A 25,902-nucleotide genomic window follows, 5' to 3' on the forward strand; every position below is an offset into this window, starting at 1 on the left:
TTTCCCCCCCGGACTTCATTCCGCCGTCGCCGATAATGATCCGTGGGAAAAAAAATGGTTGCCTAACGACCGAACCGCCACTCTTCTAGGACACTCGTCAACGACGTCGAGGACGCCCGCCCGACGATGAAGGACGTAATTTTCTGTGATGATGTTTTAAAACAAAATTAGATTAACGTTCCTCTAGCTGCTGTGCTGGTTGGTTGACTGGTTGTTGGCTGAAGGAAAAGTGGTTGATGGAGACTTTTCGCGGAAGTACCGTTTTCCGGCGGGGAGGCCCGTTTATTAATTTTCCTTATTAATTTGTCCCTCGTTCTGGGACTCTTCTCGGGGAGAACTGGTTGAGCTGAGGGTTGGCGAAGAAGTCATTAGTTGCACTTCTTAATAGGTGATTTAACGCGATGTAGTGAGAAGAACTGCTTGAAGTTTATTTCATTCTTGAGGAAAAATCTTGGGAAAAATACATTGAGGAAAAAAATCAATTATCAAAAGTCTTCATATGCTTAGCTTCGGTGATTTTAGTGGACTCCATACTGGATTTCGTCATGTATATGTAATGATCGTCAATAGAGGAAAAAATCATGACGTCAGAAATGAACTCAAATCACTCAAAGTTCATTTTGTGAGTGACTTTAACATTTTGGCCTAGTTTGACAGCTACCTCGTTCCCAGGTTTTCTGTGGGAGAGAAAAGGAGGCGAATACTTTATGAAAATCATACCTGTCAAAATTCCTAGCCTCAAAATTTTGTCGCGAGTTGCTTTTCTCCTCTATTGCCGACCGCTCCCATCTCCATCACAAAACAGGGGACTAGGATAGACTATTTAGAAGATGGGAAGTGTTGATACTTCACCTTTTTTAAGGGATAAGGGAAATTCTCCACTGTTCATCCAAGTAGGTTCACTTGGAGTTGGATGAATTTTTAGAAGATGAGTTATCCAAAACAAAAGTTACTGTTTATAGACGTTCCCTAAAACCAAATCAACCACCGGAAATCGATCCATACCATGATGACACCTGGTTAAGTTGGTTTAGCATCGTCGTCATCAGCCAAGAGTGGAACCACCTTCCCATCGAAAATCCTAATCTGATTAACACCTTTTTCAATTATCTCGTAAAAACAGGTTGACCCGGGGGGGTCCTACAGAAGCAGCGAAAAATTGCCACCAGTGTTTGCGTGGCCCTCGAAATCTTCGATGGTGCTGCTGATGCTGCCGGGAAGATGTGCCCTTGGCAACACTGTTGTGTGCCCCGAAGAGGAAGTGCTGCCAGCGACGGTCGAATCTCGTTGTACAGGGTGAAGAAAAAGTTATCGCGAGTGAGTGTGCAGTGTGAGCAGTGAAAAGGGTCGAGTGCAGTGAGTGAAAGGGCAATGTTGCCAGCAGCACCTGTCAGTTGAGCAGCCTAGCGCCGCGCGCCAAATGTTGTCGGTTGTGCTCGGTGCGACCACGATAACAATGAACAGAGGCGAGCAGGAGAATCTCTTTCGGCAGTCACGAAACCTCCGGCTGCAGCAGGAAGAGAAACAGCAGCTGCACACACACCAACATCAACAACAACAACAACAGAACCAATACCAACAACTGAGGCTGGACAAACCGCGGCACTTTTCGCATGGTAACATCCACCAGGTCAGCAATCTTCATATGCAATCGCTAAACTCGCGATCGTACGGGGATGATCGTCGCGGGAGCCAGTTTGGGGGCGTTGCCTGCGATGACCTGGTACTCTCGGTGCTCAAATCTCCGCTCAAGGAGACCCAGGCGCTGCTCGGCAGCAGTAGCCTGCTCGTGGGAGGTCAACTCTCGGCGACAACCATGTCGGCCAGTCCCAGCGCCGGAAGTAATGGCCTCGGAACGGGTGGGGCCAACACGACGGCCCCGACGCAAACCCCGAGTCCGTGCGGACCCGGCTACCGCGCCCTCCAAGCTTCCGAGGATGACCTGGTGGATGACGTGGAGTCAGCCATCGAAACGACCGAGCTGAACCACCCGGGACGAAGTGGTGGTGGTGGCCACTCGGCCGAAACGTCTTCCTCGCCCGGTCCGCTCAATTTTCTGCGGCGCTTCCGTACGGGGAAGACGGGCCGGTTCGAGCCTCACCACCGGCGAGTTCCGACGCCGTTGCGACGCAAGAACCGAAACCGGTCCCGGTCTCGCTCGAACGCGGACATCCTGGACGGAGTGTCGACCGGCAGGATGGACGTGGATTGTGGGGACGATGACGACGATGACGATGACCTGGTGGGTGCGTCGGGGACCGGAATGGTCACGAACGGACCCAGCGATCCGTCCGATCCGTCGTCCGCGGGGCCGCAGAAGGCCGGCGTGCCCAATCCGTACTATCCCATCGCACTGCCGATCGACCAAGCGTTCAAAGCCAAATACGTTTTCCACCATCGCCGGGGCAAGACGGTGCAGGAGCGGTTCTACGTGTTCCTCGAGCATCCGGTCGGGTGGCTGTGTTTTGTATATCATTTTTCCGTGTAAGTATGACTGTTGTGTATTTCTTGAAATCCAAATGATTAGTATTATCAAATCAACCTTCAAAATCATCTTGAATCCGAAAACAAACTAGTGTCTGCGATTGCTCGATGGCAACACTGTCAAATTCAACACATAAGAGTAGAACTGGATGCTGCGGATTTATAAAACTATTTGAAATATTTAAAAAAAAGCTTAGATATTTCAAGCATATAGCCGACGTAAATCCAAAATGCATAAAATCGTCCGTCAAGTTTGCGCCTCCCGAACGCGGTGGTGAACTTCAAATAAATAAAATGCATTTGTTTTCTCATAATAAGTGGTTCCCAAAAATAACATGCAATTTCAAAAAATAGCCAAGCCAAAAAAACATTAACTGCCATTTTGCAAAGTATGACACAAGACATAAATTTAGCAGTCTTCTGCCATTCCGGTTATGTGTATGACATAACTGAGCAATTCTCTACGAAATCGGTTTTTTTTCTTAAATTTTAATTTTTGTATTTTTTAATCCGGCTGAAACTTTTTCGGTGCCTTCGGAATGCCCAAAGAAGCCATTTTGCATCATTAGTTTGTCTATATAATTTTCCATACAAATTTGGCAGCTGTCCATACAAAAATGATATGTGAAAATTCAAAAATCTGTATCTTTTGAAGGAATTTTTTCATCGATTTGGTGTCTTCGGCAAAGTTGTAGGTATGGATATGGACTACACGGTAAAAAAAAATTTTGGTGATTTTTTATTTAACTTTTTGTCACTAAAACTTGATTTGTAAAAAAACACTATTTTTATTTTTTTTATTTTTTGATATGTTTTAGAGGACATAAAATGCCAACTATTCAGAAATTTCCAGGTTGTACAAAAAATCTTTGAGCGAGTTATAAATTTTTGAATCAATACTGATTTTTTCGAAAAATCGAAAATTTGGTCGCAAATTTTTTTTAACTTCATTTTTCGATGTAAAATCAAATTTGCAATCAAAAAGTACTTCAGTGAATTTTTTTTCAATATTACGCCTTTTTAAAATGTTAGTCTTAATTTGAAAATTTTGAAAATATTTTTTTCGAAAAGATCGGAAAATTTCACAAATGTTTCATATTTTATCATTGAAAATCGGACCATTAGTTGCCGAGATATCGACATTAGAAAATGGTGTGTTGTTTGGGTGGGACTTAGAAAACATCAATTTTCCTGTTTTTAAACCTTTGCATGGCAATATCTCAGCAACTAATGGTCGTATCAACAAAGTTCAAAAATGCAATATACAGAGAATTTTCTCAGCTCTTCAAAAATATTTTTTTCAAAAGTGGGCAAACATGAGACCTAATTGAAAAAAAGGAAAAACTTCGACTATTTTCAAAAAAGTCACCTAAAAATGAATTTAACTTGAAAATTTCACTAAAGTACTTTTTGATTGCAAATTTGATTTTACATCGAAAAATGAAGTAGCAATTTTTCAATTTCTTGAAAAAATCAGTATTGATTAAAAAATTCATAACTCGCTCAAAGATTTTTTGCACAACCTGGAAATTTCTGAAAAGTTGGCATTTGATGTCCTCTAAAACATATCAAAAAATAAAAAAAAATAAAAATAGTGTTTTTTTGCAAATCAAGTTTTAGTGACAAAAAGTCAATTAAAAACTCACCAAATTTTTTTTTACCTTGTATCATTTTTTTCAGTGTAGTCCATATCCATACCTACAACTTTGCCGAAGACACCGAATCGATGAAAAAATTCCTTCAAAAGATACAGATTTTTGAATTTTCATACATCATTTTTGTATGGCCAGCTGCCAAATTTGTATGGAACATTATATGGACAAACTAATGATGCAAAATGGCTTCTTTGGGCATACCGAAGGCACCAAAAAAGTTTCAGTCGGATTAAAAAATACAAAAAAAATCGAATGACCGAAATCTGAGAGAACTGCTCAACTACTTTACCTATTTTTGAATATTAAATCATCGTGACTCTGCTGAAAGCCCGATTCCTTTCCTATGATATTCATCAAATACTATAAAAGCTCCGGTACAATGCTGACATTCTTCATATGAAATCAAGAAAAACAAAATAAATGGGCCAAGTTCAGAGTGTTAACGGGCAGTTTACATAAGGCGTCACCCGTATAGAACGTGAAGCTCAAATAAGTAAATTCCCAAAAAAATCTTTTTTTTAATGATTCTGGTTGCGCTACAGTTCAGGATGGTGCAAAATCTAGTGCCAGAGTAATGATTTTTTCCTGATTTTTATAGCAAAAATTTTGTTTAATGCCGTTTCAAATACTTAGCAAAGTTTATATCGCCGCTTCCAAAAATGGTTCAAAACAACCAGAAACAAAAAAATGTATATTTGTATATATTTTATTTAAAAAGCCGAAAAAACAGATCTCCCGTCATGCTCAAACATTTTTTGGGGTTCATTGGCCAAAATAATTAGACCCTGATTTTTTTTTGTTTGGCCATTACACCGTGCTGGGGTGGTCCCAAAAAAGGAATCCGATAAAAATATTTTGAGACATAGGCTATTTGGTCCAGACACCGTCGAAATGGCATTTTAAAGTTTCATTCTACCTTTTCAAATGTTGGGCTAGATTTTTCGGTCTATTTTTCTTTGAAAGACCAACTTTTCACCTTTCATTTGCGTCCAGACAACTGAAATCGGTTGAAATGGCGTGGCTCAAAATTGGACTGGGCTCGGGCCGAAATAATGTGACCCGTTTTTTTGCCATTAGGGTGGCCTACGCCGTGTTAGCAATTTTCTAGGGCGTCCAATTTTCCCGGGTTTCGAATAATATTTTTCAAACCCCGGGAATTCCCGGGATCCCGGAAAGTTTTTTCAACAGTCATAAAATCTATGTTTTCATTGAATTTGTTATGTTTTTCAAGCTTACAATCATAAAATTAGCTTAATACTGTTAATTGGTGATAGTCTTCACTTCAATCTGAACAAGAACAGCAGTTTTTAGTTAGATTAAAAAATATTAAAAAAGTTTTTTGTTCTTTGTTATGCTTTGGACTTTTAATGAATCATAAATTTTTGATCCAATTTGATTCAAATTATTTCATATTAATAATCATGAAATTCTTATCAATATATTTCTTTAATTTTTTTTAAATGAAACGATTACAAAAGCTAAAAAAAATCATTAAAACTGTAAAAAACATCAAGAAACGAAACCCGATCAGACGGTAATAACTAAATTCATGCCATTTCAATAACAAATACTGTTAAATAACAGAAATTGTTATGGATTCTTCTTCTAAAATCAGTTTATGTTATCATAACAAAATTTGTTATTGGTTCGATATTGATCGAAAGCCAAAACAACTTTGGAATAACATTTTTTGTTATGGAAGAATACCGCCAACTGTTATTGGGATGATCGGATTAGTTGTTAAAATAACAAAAAATAATAACAAAGATTTGTTCGAAGAATAACTTAAAATGTTATTCGTCTGCTATTACAATAACAATCCAATAACAAAAAAATCATAACGACGAATAGCAAATCTGGTTATTAATAACATAAAATGTTAGTGGCCTAGTATTTTTAAATATCAAAAAATGTTATTCCCAGGTTATTTCCGTCTGCTCGGGAAGCAAATAAAATGAAACCATGCAATGTAAAATTTTAGAAAATTTTAGAATTTTATGTTTTATACAAAACATATTTTACAAACTATCTTTAAGTCACTACCGCCAACTGGGGGGAATCGGGACTGCAGTGTGAATTGGAGCAGGATATTTTAGAGCAATAAATTTGAAAATTGGTGTACTAATTGTTTTGTTAATTAAAAAAATATCAGAACATTATGCTGTCTTAATTCGTTACTATTGTCCTAATTTGCTCCAGATGCCGATGTTTGATGAAAAATAATTAAATATGATTTTTTCAAGTTTAAAATCATCATTAAACGTAAATATTTAAAAAATAAATAAAATTTAATGTTTTTTTTTCTCGAAGATCATCGGATAATCGAACTTCGGATAATCAAGGCTTCGGATAATCGAGTCTGGACTGTAGTTAATTGTCTATTGAATAACAAATTGTATTCATTACCACAATTTTGGCCGCCATCTAGAATTTTTAAATTCAAATCAATTTCAACGTAGTTTGGTAGAATAAGCTTAATACTATCAGAAACATTTTTTTCTCGTAGAATTATAGAAACATACCTAAAATAAACATATTTTAATTACAAATTAAAATACCTAAAAATGAAACAAAAAAAAAAAACATTATTTTTGCAGAGTCGTTTTAAATTAATGAAAATTTATGGAATGGCTAAAGGGTAATTCTCCGCCAACTCACACAGCAGTTGCCCCGACCCCTCTTCGATTTGCGTGAAACTTTGTCCTAAGGGGTAACTTTTGTCCCTGATCACGAATCCGAGGTCCGTTTTTTGATATCTCGTGACGGAGGGGCGGTACGACCCCTTCCATTTTTAAACATGCGAAAAAAGAGGTGTTTTTCAATAATTTGCAGCCTGAAACGGTGATGAGATAGAAATTTGGTGTCAAAGGGACTTTTATGTAAAATTAGACGCCCGATTTGATGGCGTACTCAGAATTCCGAAAAAACGTATTTTTCATCGAAAAAAACACTAAAAAAGTTTTAAAAATTCTCCCATTTTCCGTTACTCGACTGTAAAAAATTTTGGAACATGTCATTTTATGGGAAATTTAATGTACTTTTCGAATCTACATTGTCCCAGAAGGGTCATTTTTTCATTTAGAACAAAATTTTTCATTTTAAAATTTCGTGTTTTTTCTAACTTTGCAGGGTTATTTTTTAGAGTGTAACAATGTTCTACAAAATTGTAGAGCAGACAATTACAAAAATTTTGATATATAAACATAAGGGGTTTGCTTATAAACATCACGAGTTATCGCGATTTTACGAAAAAAAGTTTTGAAAAAGTTGGTCGTCATCGATCATGGCCGTTCATGGTCACCCGCGACAGACACGGACGACGAAACAAAGAGAAACGCAAAAAGTAACTTTTTCAAAACTTTTTTTCGTAAAATCGCGATAACTTGTGATGTTTATAAGCAACCCCCATATGTCTATATATCAAAATTTTTGTAATTGTCTGCTCTACAACTTTGTAGAACATTGTTACACTCTAAAAAATAACCCTGCAAAGTTAGAAAAAACACGAAATTTTAAAATGAAAATTTTTGTTTTAAATGAAAAATGACCCTTCTGGGTTAATGTAGATTCGAAAAGTACATTAAATTTCCCATAAAATGACATGTTCCAAAATTTTTTACAGTCGAGTAACGGAAAATGGGAGAATTTTTAAAACTTTTTTAGTGTTTTTTTCGATGAAAAATACGTTTTTTCGGAATTCTGAGTACGCCATCAAATCGGGCGTCTAATTTTACATAAAAGTCCCTTTGACACCAAATTTCTATCTCATCACCGTTTCAGGCTGCAAATTATTGAAAAACACCTCTTTTTTCGCATGTTCAAAAATGGAAGGGGTCGTACCGCCCCTCCGTCACGAGATATCAAAAAACGGACCTCGGATTCGTGATCAGGGACAAAAGTTACCCCTTAGGACAAAGTTTCACGCAAATCGAAGAGGGGTCGGGGCAACTTTTCCCGATTTCGTGTGAGTTGGTAGAGAATTACCCTAAAACAAATGCACTTATTTGAAAAAAAAACCTGGAAATATCTATAACTTGAAAGCAGTCATGAAATTGTCCTTTCCGATTGCAAAATTTACTGTTTCATTTAAAATGATTTTTGTAATTTTATTTGACAATATTTAGTTTTTTTTTTAAATATTGTTTTCAAGAAGTCATGTCTCCAGTAGGGTGCTTTATCTGAAATCTTTCTTTTAAGATAAAAAAATTACTCAAGAATGTAAAAAACAACATGCACAAAAATCATTGAATTTACAAACCAGAATTTCAACTTTTAATGAAAAAAAACAACCATTGAAAAATGCATTGAACACCTGTACAGATAATATGCAATCATCAGTACTCAAAAAATGTAAGAATTGACAAAAATAAAATGTTTTGCAAAAAAAAAAAATTGTGGTTCGATAATTCACGAAAATCATTTTTTTTTTTTGAATAAACCTCCGGCGAAGGAATAATCATCATCAAAAGAAAATCTTTTGATGTTCATCAAGAGAAAAAAATCCGAAGAGAGCATAGCTCTCCTCTATCGCGCACGAAAGTTCGGTAAAAGAAATCCCAAAAAAATCATCATCTTGATTATTCGGCGGAACATCTTTTTCACGACTACACATGCAAGTGTAACGTCACAAGTCGAAAAATGTCCTGTCACTTTTTTCACAAAAAAAAAATCATTAAGTAATTGATTTTCTTTGAGAATTTCGGGAAAGATTTTTTTGCGTTATTCGCCTCCTCTCTCTTTCGCGGATGAAGAAAGTTCGCAAGCGAAAATGATTTTTTTTGCGATTATTCCATCCCTGAAAACCACACATGCTTAAAAATGTTTTTAAATGCAATAGAATGCATTTTGAATCGATTTAAATTGATTGTACCTAAGTTTCCATAAAAAATTTGAGGTTTTTTGAAAAAAACATTTGCTACTCCCTGATTTTTCGGGCCATCTTTTAATATAATTTGTACCAGCCTAAAAAGTATAAAGTAAGCATAATTTTTATTTCTCGTTAAAATTTAAACACTCGATGATTCAATCAGCATTTTCTTACCACTCAATAAAACTTTAATATTCTACCTCACCAGCCGAGAGCGAGAGTACACTTTTAATCGATCAACGGTGGTGGTGGTGGCTTCTGCGGTTCTTCTCAACACCACAGCTGTTGCTTCTGCGCTGGTTTTAAACAGATTGGAATATTCGCGGCTAGCAACCACAACCAACCAGCAGTGTGGAATGTGGATTCCCGGGAAAACTTTTAATCAAAACCCGGGTCTTAACTCGAGAATTGCCCCGGGACCGATTTTCAAGTTAAACAATCAAAGGAAGGAAGAAACTTTCCTTCTGGTTCAGCTCCATTTAAAAGTGGGTGGAGGTGATGGTGGTGAATATTTTTCTAATTGAAAAAGGCTACTTTTGGGGCCCATCGTTTCAAGACTTGCGCGTAAATTATTTATCAACTTTGGATGCCTCCAAGGGGGGAAAGGTGCCCTCGGGAGATGGAGTAGCGGAAACGGAAAGGAACGAAGAGGGACAGAGTTTCAAGAGATGGTTGTTTTTACAACAAAGCATCGTGGTGACCGCAAGGTGGGAAGCTCGAGGGAATTGAAAAGCAACAAGTTTTCCCGGGAAAACGAGAGAAGAGAGGAAATGTTTTAACTTGTTTTGTCTGTTTGTAAAGTTGAGAACTTGGAATTATTTAAAAACAAGGGATAATTTTATTTAAATTTTGAAGGTTGTTGCACTGAAATTAAAGAAGCCATTTTGTCAGCTGTCCTTACAAAAATGATTTTAAGAAACGTATTGTAAAATCTCAGAAACGGATTTTATGATTTGGAGTCTGACGCCATCCACAAATCGTCGTAATTTTGGTATCTTGTCGCAATTTGATTTTGGGCCAAATTTAGTAAAGTTTAGTTAAATTTAGCTAAATTTAGTTAAATTTAGTTAAGTTTTGTTAAATTTAGTTAAATTTTGTTAATTTCCCGGATAAACAAAATTCGATTTCAATTCTGAGATATTCATCGAAAACTGAAAAAAAAATCCGTGCATTTTTGTCATTCTACATTTGAAATAAGTAACGATCTGATCGAGCTATCTTGAAACATCCTGCAATATGCTGCATTTGCGATTTGAAATGAGTTGGGCAACAATGTCCTTTCATTAGGTTTGACCAAAATTAGGAATATACCCAGAATCCAGGGCTGTCTCATTGTTCCTCACTTCTTTTAGCCCATGGGTAACAATGAGACATTTTGATTTTTCATAATTAAACTTTTCAAAATCTATGTAAATCTTTCAAAAAATGAATTGAACGTGGTTTTTTGGAATATTTATTTTTTTGTAACTCAAATTTGCGATAAATCTAAAGTTATTTGGTATAAATAAATGGATTTTACAAAATTTAAATATTTTAAATAAAACTTTTGTAAGTTAAAGTTTCAAGTTGGCAAAATTGCTTTGATATGTTCAAGGCAAGTCACCTGCAATAGTAAATACAAAAACTTTATGTTTGCAAGAAAATTATTGATTTTCGTAGAGTGTCTTATTGCAAAAAGATAAAAAGTAATTAATTTATTTAAAATGCATAAATAACCGTATGAAAATAAATTCAGCACCGTTTTCGAAACGATTTGGCAAGTTTATTTAATGAAATTTTAATTCAGGTATTTTTTATTACCTCTTGTTCTTTGAAGCTATTTTAGAGGGACCAGCAATGTAACACTCTGAATCAAACATTTCAACAAAAAAATATATCATTGTTTTTTTTATAAATAGTGCATTCATGATTCTGAGTCTGAATCTTTGAGTTATTATGTTGGTCTTTTAGTAATTTTAAACTAGGGTAAGGTAGTCATCAATGAGACACTTTTGGTTTTTAACTTTCAACGATTTTTGTACTTTTTTTCATCATCATGTTTTAATGAGCATTTTGTTGCATTTTCTTTCTTTTAGTGTGTACTAACATTGATCAAAATATGAGATCGATCCGACTTCTACAGCCAGAGTTATTCAACTGTCTCATTGTAGACGCACTTGGCAGGAACAATGAGACAGCTGGGAAACAATGAGACACTCTACGAAAATCAATACTTTTCTAGTAAAACATCATGTTTTTATATTGTTCCATTGCAGGTGACTTACTTTGAACATTTCCAAGCAATTTTGTCAACATGAAACTTCAATTAACAAAAATTAAACTGAAAAGTATTTAAATTTCGTAAAATCCATATATTTTACAAAATAACTTTATATTTTTGGTGAAATGAAGATCAAACTCAATAAATATGCTAAAAATCACTTCCAATTCATATTTTGAAAGATTTACATAGATTTTGAAAAGTTTAATGAAGAAAAATCAAAGTGTCTCATTGTTACCCATGGGCTGAAAAGAGTGGGGAACAATGAGACAGCCCTGGATTCTGGGTATATTCTAAATTTTGGTCAAACCTAATAAAAGGACATTGTAGCCCAACTCATGCCCTGTGAAATGACGAAAGAAATTTGGAGAAACATTAGTTTTTGTGTTAATGGCAGCCTATGAACGAAAATGTATTTTTTGTCCATAATTTACTTCTACACCCCAGAATCAAACATGTACGAATAACTTTGCAAGGGAGCGTCCATAACCAAAGCCACTATTATGGCAGGCGTGTATCCTTTTGACACAACCTTCCCTAAAATATGAGCCTGATTGGTTGAAACTACGACTTGTAAGAGCCATTGTATCATTGTTCCCCGTGTCTCATTGATGACTACTCTACCCTACTTCATATTTTCAAATTTTTATGCAAATTATTGGTAATAGTTCTTGATGTGATATGATAAACGGAATACCGCCATTCGATCAGTTTTCGTTTTTGATTCAACAGCGTATTTCTAACGAGTGAACTTTCATTGGTACCAGTCGAACCCGGTACTCCTTGGTTTTATTAAGACTAGAAATCTGGAAAGAAATCAAATTCCAGAGTTTTTTTTAATGGTCCTATAACCTTTTGTGTTTTTATATGTTTATTGGACCTTTAAAAAAACTCTAGAGTTATACAAATAATCAAAAAAATGTTTTACTAAGGCAGATAAAATTGTACCATTTCAGAAATCTGTTTGAATCTTCAGTATAATTTTCAAAAATTATAAGAAATATAGTATTTAAAACTTTTTTGCATTGCATAACTATTTACAACACACTGATAATGATTACAAATGTGTTTCAAATTTTACTTTACAATTTTTATAAAAATAATAACTTTGTGAAATTCACATTGTGAATCCTCCTAATGGTATTTTAAAGAAATCTGAATTTTAAATACTGTTGTTTGAAAAAAAAATTATTTATAACATGTGTATCAGTAACTTTATCACTTCGAAGATTTCAGTTTTGCAATTGTTAAAGCAGACTTAAAAGTGGCAACTTTTGAGCTATAATGCATGAAAGTTTTAATGAATGTTTTAACTCGGTCAAGCTATGATGGGATGTTAAAGATGTGATTTTTGGAAAAGTTTTTAAAATATACTAGAAATACATTTTTGATAAAACTTAACCCCGAAAACCACGTTCAAAAAGTAATTTTATTATTCGTAGAAGGCATAAATTTCTCAACAACTTTCTGATTTTTATTAAAGTTAACCAACATTTTCTTAAACACCTGATCATGAACTACGCTTATTTTCAACCAAGCCAACAGTTGCTCCTTAACTTTTGTAACAAGTCTTCTAAAAACAGCTCCAATATTTCACTATTTTTCGGAAAATCCATATTTTTGATTTGGACCTATGTGCATTTTTGATCCCATCTTTTGTTGCTAAGATACCTGAACCTTTTTTTAATTTCCTTTTAAGCTATAAGATTCCTGATGTTTCTATGAATGTTTCAAATAAAACTCTAGACACCTCTGACCTTCCAGAGAATTAAGATTAGAAAAAATTCTGATTTCTAATTTGTATCCGGTTAGTTGTTTCAATCGAATACATCTTGAAAATTGTTTATCCGATTTGCACATTCAGAAAATTAAACTTGCATGTTTTTTCACATTTTTGAAAACAATATTTTTCTGGAACAAAATGACATAGATCATTAGTTTTTTTTACCTTAGAAGGATGAGAATTGATAATCATTATTAAAATGTCTTAAAGGTAGTTTTCTATTAAAACTCAATTATAAATCCCTTCTTTTTTTTCGAAGCATCCTGAGGAGACATACCAAATTCATTCTACTTTGCTACGATAAACAACTTTGTTTATTTCATGGCAGCCGAAACACTTCAGAGGAAACGGTAGCTTTTCCTGAAAATTTAGTTTCACACGAATTTTGTTCTTCCATGTTTCCTCGTGTGATCCCGCCAAATTTCAATCGTAGAATTTCCACCCAGTTTCGGTCTCCGGTTTCGCAGTAAATTTATGTTTTATTGATTTTCTTCAACGACCCGCTGTGTAGCAACTCTCGCTTGTCAGACCGTGTGGGAAGAATTCGTGTCCCAGTACATTTTGAGTTCCGAGCTTTGTCGGTGTGGACTGGCTCGTTATCGAAAATGGAACATCGAACATTTCTGACTGGACAGGAAATATTTACGACTTTCGGTCTGACAGGCCGATCTAACGGGCCTAGAGGTGACTTTTTAAAGAATTTATTCGTTTTTTAAGAGTTTTGAATTGTTGTCATTGCTATGGGACCTTATTTTGATTTTTTTGTTATAGTTTAGAAGAAAACAAAATAATAATATTCGATTACAGCCCAAAATTACGAGTCTGGACCGTATTTATAGTGATTGATCTGCATGTTTCTTTTTATAACAAATCCGTATTTGAAAAATTATCTTAGCTCGGATTCACAACTGGGTCGTGTTTCAATTAGATAGTATCTCTCTGCCTCACAAGTTTCAAACTTTTTTCATCCACCGAAAAATTTCGCACAAATCCAAAAGTCCATTAGGCTAATCCAACGTTAATGTTCATTCATCCGCGAGCGCACTTCCCTCGCAATCTTTTTTTTCCGAAGGATGCCAGCTTATCTGGCATCTCTCCGACAGCAGCACCGGAAGTGAGTGAGAAAGAGAAACGGAAAGGAAAAAGTGCGCTTCCGGTGCAGTGAAATTGGCGGGAAAGGAACAAAAAAAACGCCAACGCTCAGATGATTAATGATTCATGGGAAATTTCTGGCGATCGATTCGTTGAAAATTCGTTGCAGACTTGACTTTCGAGTTGGGGCTTTCATTTCACATTTTCTGTGTTTTTGCTCAATCGATGGAGCTTCGGAAGCCAATGTGCTACCCTTGACGATGCATTCGTTATATACGATATTCCTTGTGAATTCATTACTAATGAATGCTGACTGAGTTTGGCTTTTAGTATTCCCTTGGGGACGATCTCTGTTCTGAATTTCTTTTCAAAAGCTTGATTTAATTTTGAATATTTTTCAAAGCTTCATGAACCATATTTAAGGAAAAAAATTGCAATTTATAAAGACCAACAAACTCAAACGAAACGTTGTAATGATTTGTAAAGAAAGCTTTTCTTTCATTCATTTCATGGAATCAGTAAGTGAAAGTTGAATAGCCTTACGTTTGTTGTGTCACTCAAATTAAAAAGCTAATCTTCCTTTTCACATTCCATTCAATTCACCCAACAAGTACTCCAGCTATTCTACCTTTACACAAGACCATCCTCAGAATCCCCTCCCACCATTAGTGCCAATTTGTCTCACATCAATGTTTGCCAAGTAGAGAACTGCCACCGGCGAAGACCATACACGAAATCATTAAAATTAAAGTCGCTTGTTAAAAGCAGCGAGCCCGCAAAACGGCCACTTTGTCCTCTTCATTCAAAGCTTCGCCGCGTTGACACGTCGTCAGGTCCTGCGGCCGCCCGCCTCTGATCCTGGGACATCATCAAAGCTTTCGCTTTCTGCTTCTTCTCCCCTAAGGTGGGACGCACCAACAACAGCAGCAACAACAGCAGACACAGGGAACCACCCTGGGGCGTAGAATAGAATTTAATCAGACGACATGAATATCTCATATCCTGTAAGCCAGTGACATGCTCATACACACGAGCACACGCAGAGTCACTGATACTGGCACTCTCTGGCCGCGGCCGTTGCTGGATGCTGCTGGTTTGTTTGGATTCAGCTCCAAGCCAGTCAAAGATTGGCGTGAGCAACAGACAGGCCTCCACGTGGTGGGGGTGTTAGGTTGGCTCAGGAGTTTCTTCTTACTTGTAAATTTGGGTGGAACTCTGAGCAACACATACATCTACACGGAGAAAAAAGAGTTCCCAAAATCGTGAACAAGCGTTCATGAAAATAGGAACCACGAACAAAGTGTTCAAATATCATGGTACGTTTTTGAAAATCGCGTTCACGATTTTGGGAACTCTTTTTTCTCCGTGTAGAGCAAAAATCAACATGAATGAAATTACACCAACATGAAGAGCGTCCAATTTCCCAGGGTTACAAAATTCCCGGGAAACGGGAAATTTTTAACAAATTTCCCGGGAATTTCCGGGAACTTAGAAATTTATCAAATAATTAATCTGTTCCTACTTCTGATTTATGTTTTACAAAAAAAAATTATAGAACAGCAATTTTCATGTTAAAAATGATTGTGAGGATCAATAAATGGCTTGAATGCTTATAAAAAATCATACAACTAAAAATATACACCCAACACTGGCAGCGCTAGTCCGAGAGAATGATGGTCTCGAGTCGAGAGAATAGTGGTACCATTCACGGACGCAGAGAACACAGCTCGAGATGGGCGATAGAACTATTCTCTCGAGGTTCATTTGCAAAAAAAGTTCATGCGTCAAACAAAAAACCAAAAGTGTCGACAACGGGAATCGAACCAGAGACCTTTGACAAACCAATCCAATGACTTAGCTGCCTCGGCCACCACAGCTTGGTGACCATGGAGAAGTCAGAAGTCGATGTATGACACTTGTTGGAGATTTATTGATTCAACTAACGAATGAACTCATTTGTTATGATGGTGTGAGTTGGTACCATTATTCTATCGATTTTGGCACTGAGCCCTCAATAAATTTTGAGAGAACGATTATCTCGATTCTGAATTTTGGGTGTATGCTGTGTTTCAAATCGTACCAAATGTAAAAATATCGTTATTATGTTTATGTTGAGAATTATTATTTTTCAAATCAAATTTCAAATCAGTTAGTAACCCGAGCAGACGGAAATAACTTGAGAATAACATTTTTTGTTATTTGAAAATACTAGGCCAATAACATTTTATGTTATTTATAACAAGATTTGTTATTCGTTGTTATGATTTTTTTGTTATTGGATTGTTATTGTTATAACAGACTAATAACATTTTTAGTTATTCTTCGAACAAATCTTTGTTATTATTTTTTGTTATTTTAACAACTAATCCGATCATCCCAATAACAGTTGAAGGTATTCTTCCATAACAAAAAATGTTATTCCGAAGTTGTTTTAGCATTCAACCAATATCAGACCAATATCAAATTTTGTGATGATAACATAAACTGTTTTTTAAACCTTATGCAAAAATGGATTTTTCAAGAAGATTCCATAACACTTTCTGTTATTTTAACAATATTTGTTATTGAAATGGCATGAATTTTGTTATTACCGTCTGCCCGGGAAACTCCATACTCCACAACCACAAAATTGATTTTAACAAAATATCATTATCGAAGAATTTAAGACAAATTTTGATACATAAAGTAAAAAAATAAAATCACGCAGGAATTGGGTTTTTCTTAGAAATTAATGATAACTTTTTTTTGCTTACAACACCATTCCATGAAATCACAACTCAAGTTTTCAAATATTTGAAGCGAGTTTTTGAAATTTGCTGTTGCAAATATTTTTCAAAGTTTTTTCCTCCACCTTCAAAAACGGTTCAGAAAATCAGAGGGCAAAAAAATCTATAAACTTCAAAATCTCAATGTAATTTTCAAGTGCAATTCGCAGAAATTTTGCCGAAAAAAAATTATGCGAAACCATTTCTTTTATTTTGTATTTAACATTTGAAGTTTTTTTTTAATTCAAATTAAGAAGTTTTTTTTGTTTTCTAATTTTTGGGACGATTTCTAAAGAGGAGGGGGTTACATAAATTTTGAAAATTGTTTGCAATGATCTCAACAAAATTCAAGCCATTTTCGGTTTCAAATTTTTTGATAAATGTAGAAAATATTTCAGACAAGAAGCATGTATCAGATATTTTCATTAAATTTAATATTTTTCAAAAAAAAAATCATTAAAAAATAATTGTTTTTTTTTCAAAATTAAAAAAAACAGTGCAAAAGTTTGTAGGATTCATATGGTTTAATGAATTTTTTGACCTCAAAATGTTAAATTTTCATTTCCATTATAAGAAAAATTTACTGTATTTTTCGAGTATAATTAAAACCGTTTATTTCAATCAAAAATTATACGAATACGGCAGAAAATAAAAAATCTATCAAATCGTAAAAAATCTAATAATTAACATATATTAGGCTCACACTTTAAAAATCTGGCATTCTCAGATTTATCTGTCAATCTTGCAAACATGGTCCAGAAATATTGTCTAATAAATTTCGAATATAAACTGCATATTAACTTTTTACATTAAGTTTTTGAAATATCAAAACAACATTTTCTGGTTTTTTCTCTAGATTGTGCACACAGAGGCAAAATAATACATTCAATTCAGATGTTTGTATTACAACCTAAGTTTTTATATTATTTAAATTACAAATTAGTTTAAATTTGTATTGTTAAAAAATATCAAAAAGACATATAACAAACAACAGCTTAATTGTGAAAAACTCGACCCAGCCTATAAATCTATCATCACTAGTTCCAGGATCAGACAACCTACCAACCCCGCATCCACCCAGACCAGACAAGGCCGCCTCCAGGCAACAACGCGCCCAAACTCACGTAAAACATCATCCGTGAGTTTGCTTCGTGTGATGGTGCACAAAAACAGGGGAGCCTAGCCACTGTTGATGGTGGAAGGCACCAAAAAAAAAAAAAAAGATAACGATGATGACTCGAAACGGCCCCGAGGCCACAAAAGAGAGTGGTGGGGGTAGGGTGGGAGAAGTCCTGTAGTAGAGTCATTTTTCATACCTCTCTGGATCTGGCTCTGGTTGGTTGGGGCTCCATTTCGATAATCTGAGTACGTGCCGGTCCAGGTTGGACGGAGGAATGCAAAAAAAACATCAGCAACATCCTTTGAACTTTGATGACTGCCGGCTGTTGCTTGCAGAAATTAGACCGAGTCACGTGTTTTGTTGCTGTCACCGCGGGTGCGAAATTTCACTAAACAATTGAAAAATGTTAAATCAAACACAATGTTAAAGTGAAAACCGATGTAGTCTTCACCAGTTGACGTCTCAATATCGTCGTTAAGACCCATTTTCCTCCTCAAAGTTCCAGGAAAAGCTGTACCAAACTGTCGTCTGTCTGTCTGCGTATGATGTGTCAATCAGTCCCAACTTGTCCCACATCGCAGGCAAAGTGTTCCTTTCTCAAATTTGGATTATCGATTTTCCATAACTCATAACTCTCTCTGGTCCCCAGCACCAACAGTAAATGTCGGTCGGTAGTGGCCACTGTGTTGCACCGATTGTGTGCGTGTGTGACGGCTAGTGGGTCGTTCAATGTTTTCCTTTCATCATCATTATCATTTCCCAACCAAAACGTGACACGTGACCTGGTCATGCCCCCGTGCTACTCTGAATGTGACTGGCGACGGCGTAGAATGGGGTTTCAGCGGGGCTTCAAAATGTGTGTTTTGCTTTGGAAATTATAAAATAGTATTTTTAATGACAATAAATGCGTTTAGATTTCATTTCCTAAAATTTGATCATTTGTTTTCTTAAATAATACATGTTTTCACACAATAGTCAAATTTAACAGTAAATAATTACATTATACATCATAATTACATTTTTCAAATTATATTTATTAATTTTAATTATCAAGCCAACATATAGCCTCTGTTTGCATAAATGTCCCATATGAGCAATTCTCTGAGATTTCGGTCATTCGATTTTTTTGTATTTTTTAATCCGACTGAAACTTTTTTGGTGCCTCATTTGTTTGTCCATATAATTTTCCATACAAATTTGGCAGCTGTCCATAAAAAAATGATGTATGAAAATTCAAAAATCTGTATCTTTTGAAGGAATTTTTGATCGATTTGGTGTTTTCGGCAAAGTTGTAGGTATGGCTAAAGACTACACAGAAAAAAATAATACAGGGTAAAACAAGTTGGTGATTTTTGATTTCACCTTTTGACACTAAAACTTAATTTTCAAAAAAAAAACACGGCTTTTATTATTTTTATTTTTTGATATATTTTAGTGGACACCAAATGCCAACTTTTAAGAAACTACCAGAATGTGCAAAAAATCGTTGACTTTGCTATGAATTTTTGGAATCATTACTAATTTAAAAAAATCGAAATATTGGTCGCCAATATTTTTCAACTTCTTTTCGATGTAAAATCGAATTTGCAATCAAAAAGTACTTTAGTGAAATTTTGATAAAGTGCACCTTTTAAAAGTTCATTTTTAAGTTTTTTTTTTAAATAGTCGAAGTTGTTTATTTTTTTATTTTTAATAAGTGCCCATGTTTGCTCACATAAGGAAAAAAAATACTTTTGTTAAGCTTAGAAAATTTACTTCATTTTGCTTTTTTACCTTAGTTGCTGAAATATTGCCATGCAAAACATTCGTGAAATTTTCAAATCTTTTCGAAAACAATTTTTTTTTTTAAATCAAGACTAACATTTTAAAAGGGCCAAAAATTCAATATTGAGGTTGAAAAAATTTGCGACCAATATTTCTTGAATATGTTTTGAAAAAAAACATTCTTGATTCAAAAATTCATAACTCGATCAAAGATGTTGCATATTCTGAAAATTTCTCAAAAGTTGGCATTTGATGACCTTTAAAACATATCAAAAAAATAGGAATAGTGTCATCAAAAAAAATAAATTTTATCTTCTTTTGATTGTAGTCTTTATCCATACCTACAACTATGCCGAAGACACCAAATCGATCAAAAAATTCCTTCAAAAGATACAGATTTTTGAATTTTCATGTATCATTTTTGAAAAGACAGCTGTCAAATTTGTATGAAAGTTATATGGACAAACTAATGGTGCAAAATGGCTTTTTTGGGCATACCGAAGGCATCAAAAAAGTTTCAGCCGGATTAAAAAATACAAAAAATAATATTTCAAAAAGACCGATTTTGTACAGAGTTGCTCATATGCAGTTTCATTGCTTTTGATTAACTGATAATAAATAATAATAATGTAATATTTAAAAAGCGTAAAACTTCAAAGAAAAGAAAAGCTGTCCCCAAAAAATATGGTGAGAAATTTTTCGAGATTTAAGACAAAAATTATTTGTTAATGTTTTGATTTAGATGAAACTTTGTAAACAACACTTCACGAAAACTCATTTTGTGTCATTGCTTCACCCGTACAAGCCTTCATTACAATTTTGGCAGCTGTCCATACAAAAATGGTACGTAAATATTCGAAAATTTGGATCTTTTGCAGGAATTTTCTGATCGATTAGATGAAGGTATTGACAAGGACTATTTTTTGCCGATTTTTTAAATAACTTTTTTTTACAAACAAACAATTTTCAGAAATCAATTTTCAATGGCTTTTAGGGGACAAAAACTCGATTTTTTGGAGCCATAGAGAAAATTTAACTGATATGATTCTTTTTAAATTGTTTGTTTGTAAAACAAAAGAAAATTTCCCAAAATTTTGTCTTTGATTCTTTGAAGATTGTACCTCTTGTTGTTGAGATTGGGTAATATCACGGACGAACGGACATGACACCAGGAACAAATCTGGAGTTTTTTTTAAAAGGTCCAATAAACCAAATTTTCAGTTTTTGCTTTTTGGGTGTTTTTAATACCCCTGACTCAAGACGGTTTCAAAAACACCCAAAAAGCAAAAACTGGAAATTTGGTTTATTGGACCTTTTCAAAAAAAAGTCCAGAAATTTTCTTCAAATTTCTGAAGCAAACTATCTTTTGCGCCATCTAAATTCAAGTTGTCGAAGTAGCATCGCGCGATTAAGCATGATTTGTCAAAATGTATTATGCAATTATTAAGTAAAACATTTAGCACTAGTATGGTGCTAGAAACAGTTTTTAGACATTAAGTTTGTCTTTATGATTCTATGTAATTTATCATGTGTACTAAAATTGCCGACAAATTGATAGAAATGGTATTTTTAATATAAATTCATACGACCATTTCAAAAAATGCCCATGAGTTAGCATCATCAGCTGGCTTTGTTTACGTTTTAAACCACGTGGCGCGAAGATTTTGACACAAGCGTTCTAGTTCCTTAATTCATGAAGAATTAATCATGTTTAATTTTTAACATTTTTCGTGCATGGATTCTTGTAACTAGGAGATACTGCATAGGATTACTTACTGCAGTTTGAGACATGTTTCAAATGTTATGTAAACAATGTTTCAGATATTTTACAAATAAAACTTGTTAAGTATAAATGTATTCATACAGATTTTATCAGCAATTGAAGAATCAACAATTTGGAAGAATAAAATGCATTTAGCACAACATTTCAAGCCATGTCATGATGGCGTCGAGCTTTTGAGGTATTCGAAGTCAACAAATCTTAAGAAGAGAGTTGATATCGTCATTGCCATAATTCGTCGCTAACATTTCAATGAGCGCAATGTCTCACGCAAAACCAATGCTTTTTGAAATTTTAGCGACGAATTATCAATAACTATGATTGACACCTTCCAAATAATATTGAATAATCTTACCCTGATATTATAACTGCACTTCAATGATACGTAACCTTGGAGCTTCCATTCGGTTGCTTTTCTGATTTAAAATATTCCAAAAAAAACAAAAAAGGCTCTTTTTGACCACCCAATGTTTAGTCTACGGACAGAAAAAGTGCGAAGCACTTAATTTTTCAGCAAAAAAATTAACATCAACAGATCCAAAATGTTTCAAAACAAGTCACTTCAGCAGCAACAAATATGTCACGCTTGAGCTTGAACATGGCCTTCTCCTTTGTTCATGTTTACAGCTGTAGTGAGCAATTTTCTACGAAATCGGTCGATTCCGACCCTTTTTTATTTTTTGTATTTTATTATTTGGCTTAAACTTTGACCAAAGAAGCTATTTTGTGTCATTGGTGTTCACCCGTACAAGTCTCCATACAATTTTGGCAGCTGTCCTTACAAAAATGATACGTAAATATTTAAACAGCTGGTACTTTTGAGTGAATTTACTGATCAATTTGGAGTCTTCGGCAAAGTTGTAGGTATTGTTGAGGGCTATTGAAAAAATAGGTACATGGAAAAAAAGTTGCCGATTTTTCAATCAAAAACTCAATTTCCCAAAATACGTATTTTTTTTTATTTTCGAGATTTTTTGATATGGTTTAGGGGACAAAACCCCGCATTTTTCGAAATTTATATTTAAAAAATTGACCTCAATTTTTCATGTAAAATTGAATTTGCAATCGAAAAGTACTTTGCAGATTTTTTGATAACGGGCTCCGTTTTCAAGATATAGTCACCGAAAGTTTGATTTTAACGAAATATTTGCAGTTTTTTGATTTTTAAAAGTAGTGACCATGAGTAACCACTTCTAAACATATTTTTTAAATTCAGAAAATGAAGTTGTTCAAGAGAGATCGAGGATTGGATCTCCGGTTGCTGAGATTCAGCTGGTTAAAGAAAAAGAAACATGAAAATTGAAGTTTTCTAAGTCTCACCCAAACAACCCAGTATTTTCTAATGTCGATATCTCAGCAACTAAAGGTCCGATTTTCAATATTAAAACATGAAACAAAGATCGTTTTCCGATCTTTTCGAAAACAATATTTTGATTTTTTTGAGTCAAGACTAACATTTCGAAAGGGCGTAATATTGAATGTTTTTTTCGAAGTCAAAGGAAAAGAAAACTAAACCCTGAATTCAATTTTTAGGGCAAAATTGTAATTTTTTGATGATGAAGGGAATCAAAAAATTCGATAAAAATAAACAGTCTGAATGAAAAATCTGTTTATTATTACACCGTCTCCCACAAAAAAAAATATAAATGTCTAGTAAGTCAGCAACATCAGTAAAGTTCGGGCTCAGCAAACAGTCAACAGTACCATCGCCTCATGGTTGGTGGCCCTGTTGGTAGCCAGATCAAACCATCAAAAGCCATCAACCGACAGCGAAAGGATTGAGTCATTACCCGCCAATGTACGTGTGTGTGTGCACCAGGACAGTTAAGTGTTATTTTTGACATGACTGGAAAACCACCGAGCCCTCATTTCTACCTAGCCTACTACGAAAACGAAAACGAAACTATTGGCACTACGCCCCCCGGGGCATGGCCTTCCTCTAACGTGGGATTTCTGCTCCAGCGCCTCTGACGAGACAGGAGAAACCGGGACCGACGTTTTACTTCACCATCCGATAGAAGCTCAGTGGATAAGGCGGGAATCGAACCCGCGTCTCATAGCATCATCGGGATCGGCAGCCGAAGCCGCTACCCCTGCGCCACGAGACCCACCTAGCCTACTACGTCCCTCCCAAATGTTAAGGCCAGGACGATTTTGATTGATTTTGACGCGAGCCTCCCCCTCAATGAGGCAGGTAGCAGGTCCCGATCGAACTCGGCTTATTTATTCATGCTCTTTCATGCTGCCAATAATCGAGTGGGCTGGGGCTGTGTGGGTGGGGGAGGTTGGACGCGACACGTGAAGGTGTTGCATTATGGGTTTTTGGAAGATCCCCTGCTCCCCCGCCGCGGAATGGGTTAGGAAATTGATTTTGTTCGTGTCGGAAGTCATTAGGCGAGTCATCTGCGTGTGTGTGGTGTGATGACTCTATTTAATATGGATGGTCGTTGATGGATTTTTAGTGTTTTTTCATCAATCAGAACGCATTGGTTGAAAAAAACGTAGATAAATTTGGTGATCGACTAGAGCTCTATTATGATGTATTGTTTGTTTTATCGAACAGTTTTCTTGACTTGACTTGACGAAAATAGTCAGATTTTTTAATTAAGTGTATCCAGTTAAGAAAACTTACATTTAAAATCAGAATTTTGTTTTCTTAAAGAGTGTACCAAACTTGAACTCCTTGGAATTTCAAGAGACAGAGGACAAAATAAAAAAAGGATGCCAATAAAAAAAATCTAAAAATATGTGTAGACTAAAAAAAGTCACTTTGGCTCATTGAAATCATGATGATCTTCAGATATGGCTATTGCAATCATTTTTCAAAGTTCTGGCCTGCAAAATAAATTAATTTGCATAACTTTTTATTTTATGCCTTTCCCCTGGACCTAGGCCAAAGTCGAAGGATATCAATTTTTAAAATAAACCGTGGTGGCATTGGATTGGATTCAATTTATTTTTCAAATATTATTCAAATGGTAATACTAGTCTCAAGGTTTATATTTTAAAAACATGTACAATTGTCTACGCCTTCATCTTTTCAAGAAATTTTTTTCAACGGTTCTTAAAAAACAATTCCGTGAAAAACTAATATTAAAAATAATGGGTTGACTATGTTCCTTACTAAAGAATGACTTAGGGAGCGTTGTTTCATTACGTTACACAAAATTGGATTTTTTTTTTGTTAAAAACTTCTTTTAGAAGTACTTTTAGCACTCGTTTACCTAGCTCAGTATGGTTCCATACATTTTTTTTTCTATTTAATTGGTATTTTTCATTTTGCTAATAATTCATGATTCTGTCAATGTCACATCAATCTCATTCCAGTTTACGATAAACAGCAAAAAAATAATTGCAGGGAAATTGTTTAAAAAAAACTTACTTTTAATATTTTGGCTGAGTTGAATTTGGATCCGATTATAAAAAAAAATGAAGAAAAATGAAGATTTCAAATTAAGTATCCAGAAAAAAAATTATCACGTGAACAAATATTTCAAGAATTTCACATAATAATACAATGGTTGAACAAAGCAAATTTTTGAGTATTATGTATTATATATTTTTTAATAAATAAATTCAAAATTAAATATCCCAAAATCCGTATTATTATTTTTTTATTTTACAATTTGTGTTATGGGAATTTTCACTTTTTAGCCATGAGGGACCATCCATAAACTACGTGGACACTTAAGAGGGGGGGGGGAGGGGGTTATGGCGATTGTCCACGATGCATACAAAAAAGTTTTTTTTGTGTGGACAATTATCCACGAGGGCGGAGAGGGGGGGGGGGGAGGGGGGTAACAAATTCCCAAAAAAGTATCCACGTGGTCTATGCATGGTCCCTAAAGAAATACGTACAAAAATACCGCCTAGTTAAGATTTGTTTCAATGTGTTTTTAGATGCAAAAGAATTTTTACCATAAAAAATAAGGCTTTTGATTTTACTCTTAAATCAATTTTTGTTGTGAAACTTATGATAAAAATTTTTTTTTTTCGAGGAGATAAAAATAGACACGAAAGAAATAAAAATTTATAAAATAAGATTGTGTCAGATTTTCAATGTTAATAAATTAAAATTAAAATAAATATTTTCGGAATTATAAAATCAAGCCTAATATTTGAAAAGACACTACCAAATAATATATCTAACATTCGGCTAGATTGATGATAGATGAAAAAGTAATGTTAATTTGGGTGATATTTAGAAAATACTATCTTTAACAATTTTCACTCTATTTAAGGTTGTATATCAGCAAAACAAATGTCTAGATTTGGAACTTACAAAATTACAGAAAATTTACTCAGCAACTCGGCAAAACTAACAGATTTCGA

At 34.6% G+C, this 25,902-nt stretch overlaps 1 protein-coding gene across 3 annotated transcripts in view; it reads left to right on the forward strand.

Moving 5' to 3' along the window:
- The window catches only part of LOC120415833 (potassium voltage-gated channel subfamily KQT member 1-like), a 454,129-nt gene that overhangs the window by 307,733 nt on the left and 120,494 nt on the right, over window positions 1-25,902 (forward strand). For 2 of the 3 annotated variants that reach the window (XM_039577469.2, XM_039577470.2), the window contains exon 2: window positions 1,124-2,484. The exons of the other annotated variant lie outside the window; for it this stretch is intronic. In XM_039577469.2, coding sequence (XP_039433403.1) covers window positions 1,421-2,484 — 1,064 coding nt within the window. In that variant the 5' untranslated portion in view covers window positions 1,124-1,420. The remainder of the gene's footprint in view (window positions 1-1,123; window positions 2,485-25,902) is intronic. 3 annotated transcript variants of the gene reach the window in all.

Source organism: Culex pipiens, chromosome 2 (assembly GCF_016801865.2).
Source record: "Culex pipiens pallens isolate TS chromosome 2, TS_CPP_V2, whole genome shotgun sequence".
Classification (NCBI taxonomy): Eukaryota; Metazoa; Arthropoda; class Insecta; order Diptera; family Culicidae; genus Culex; species Culex pipiens.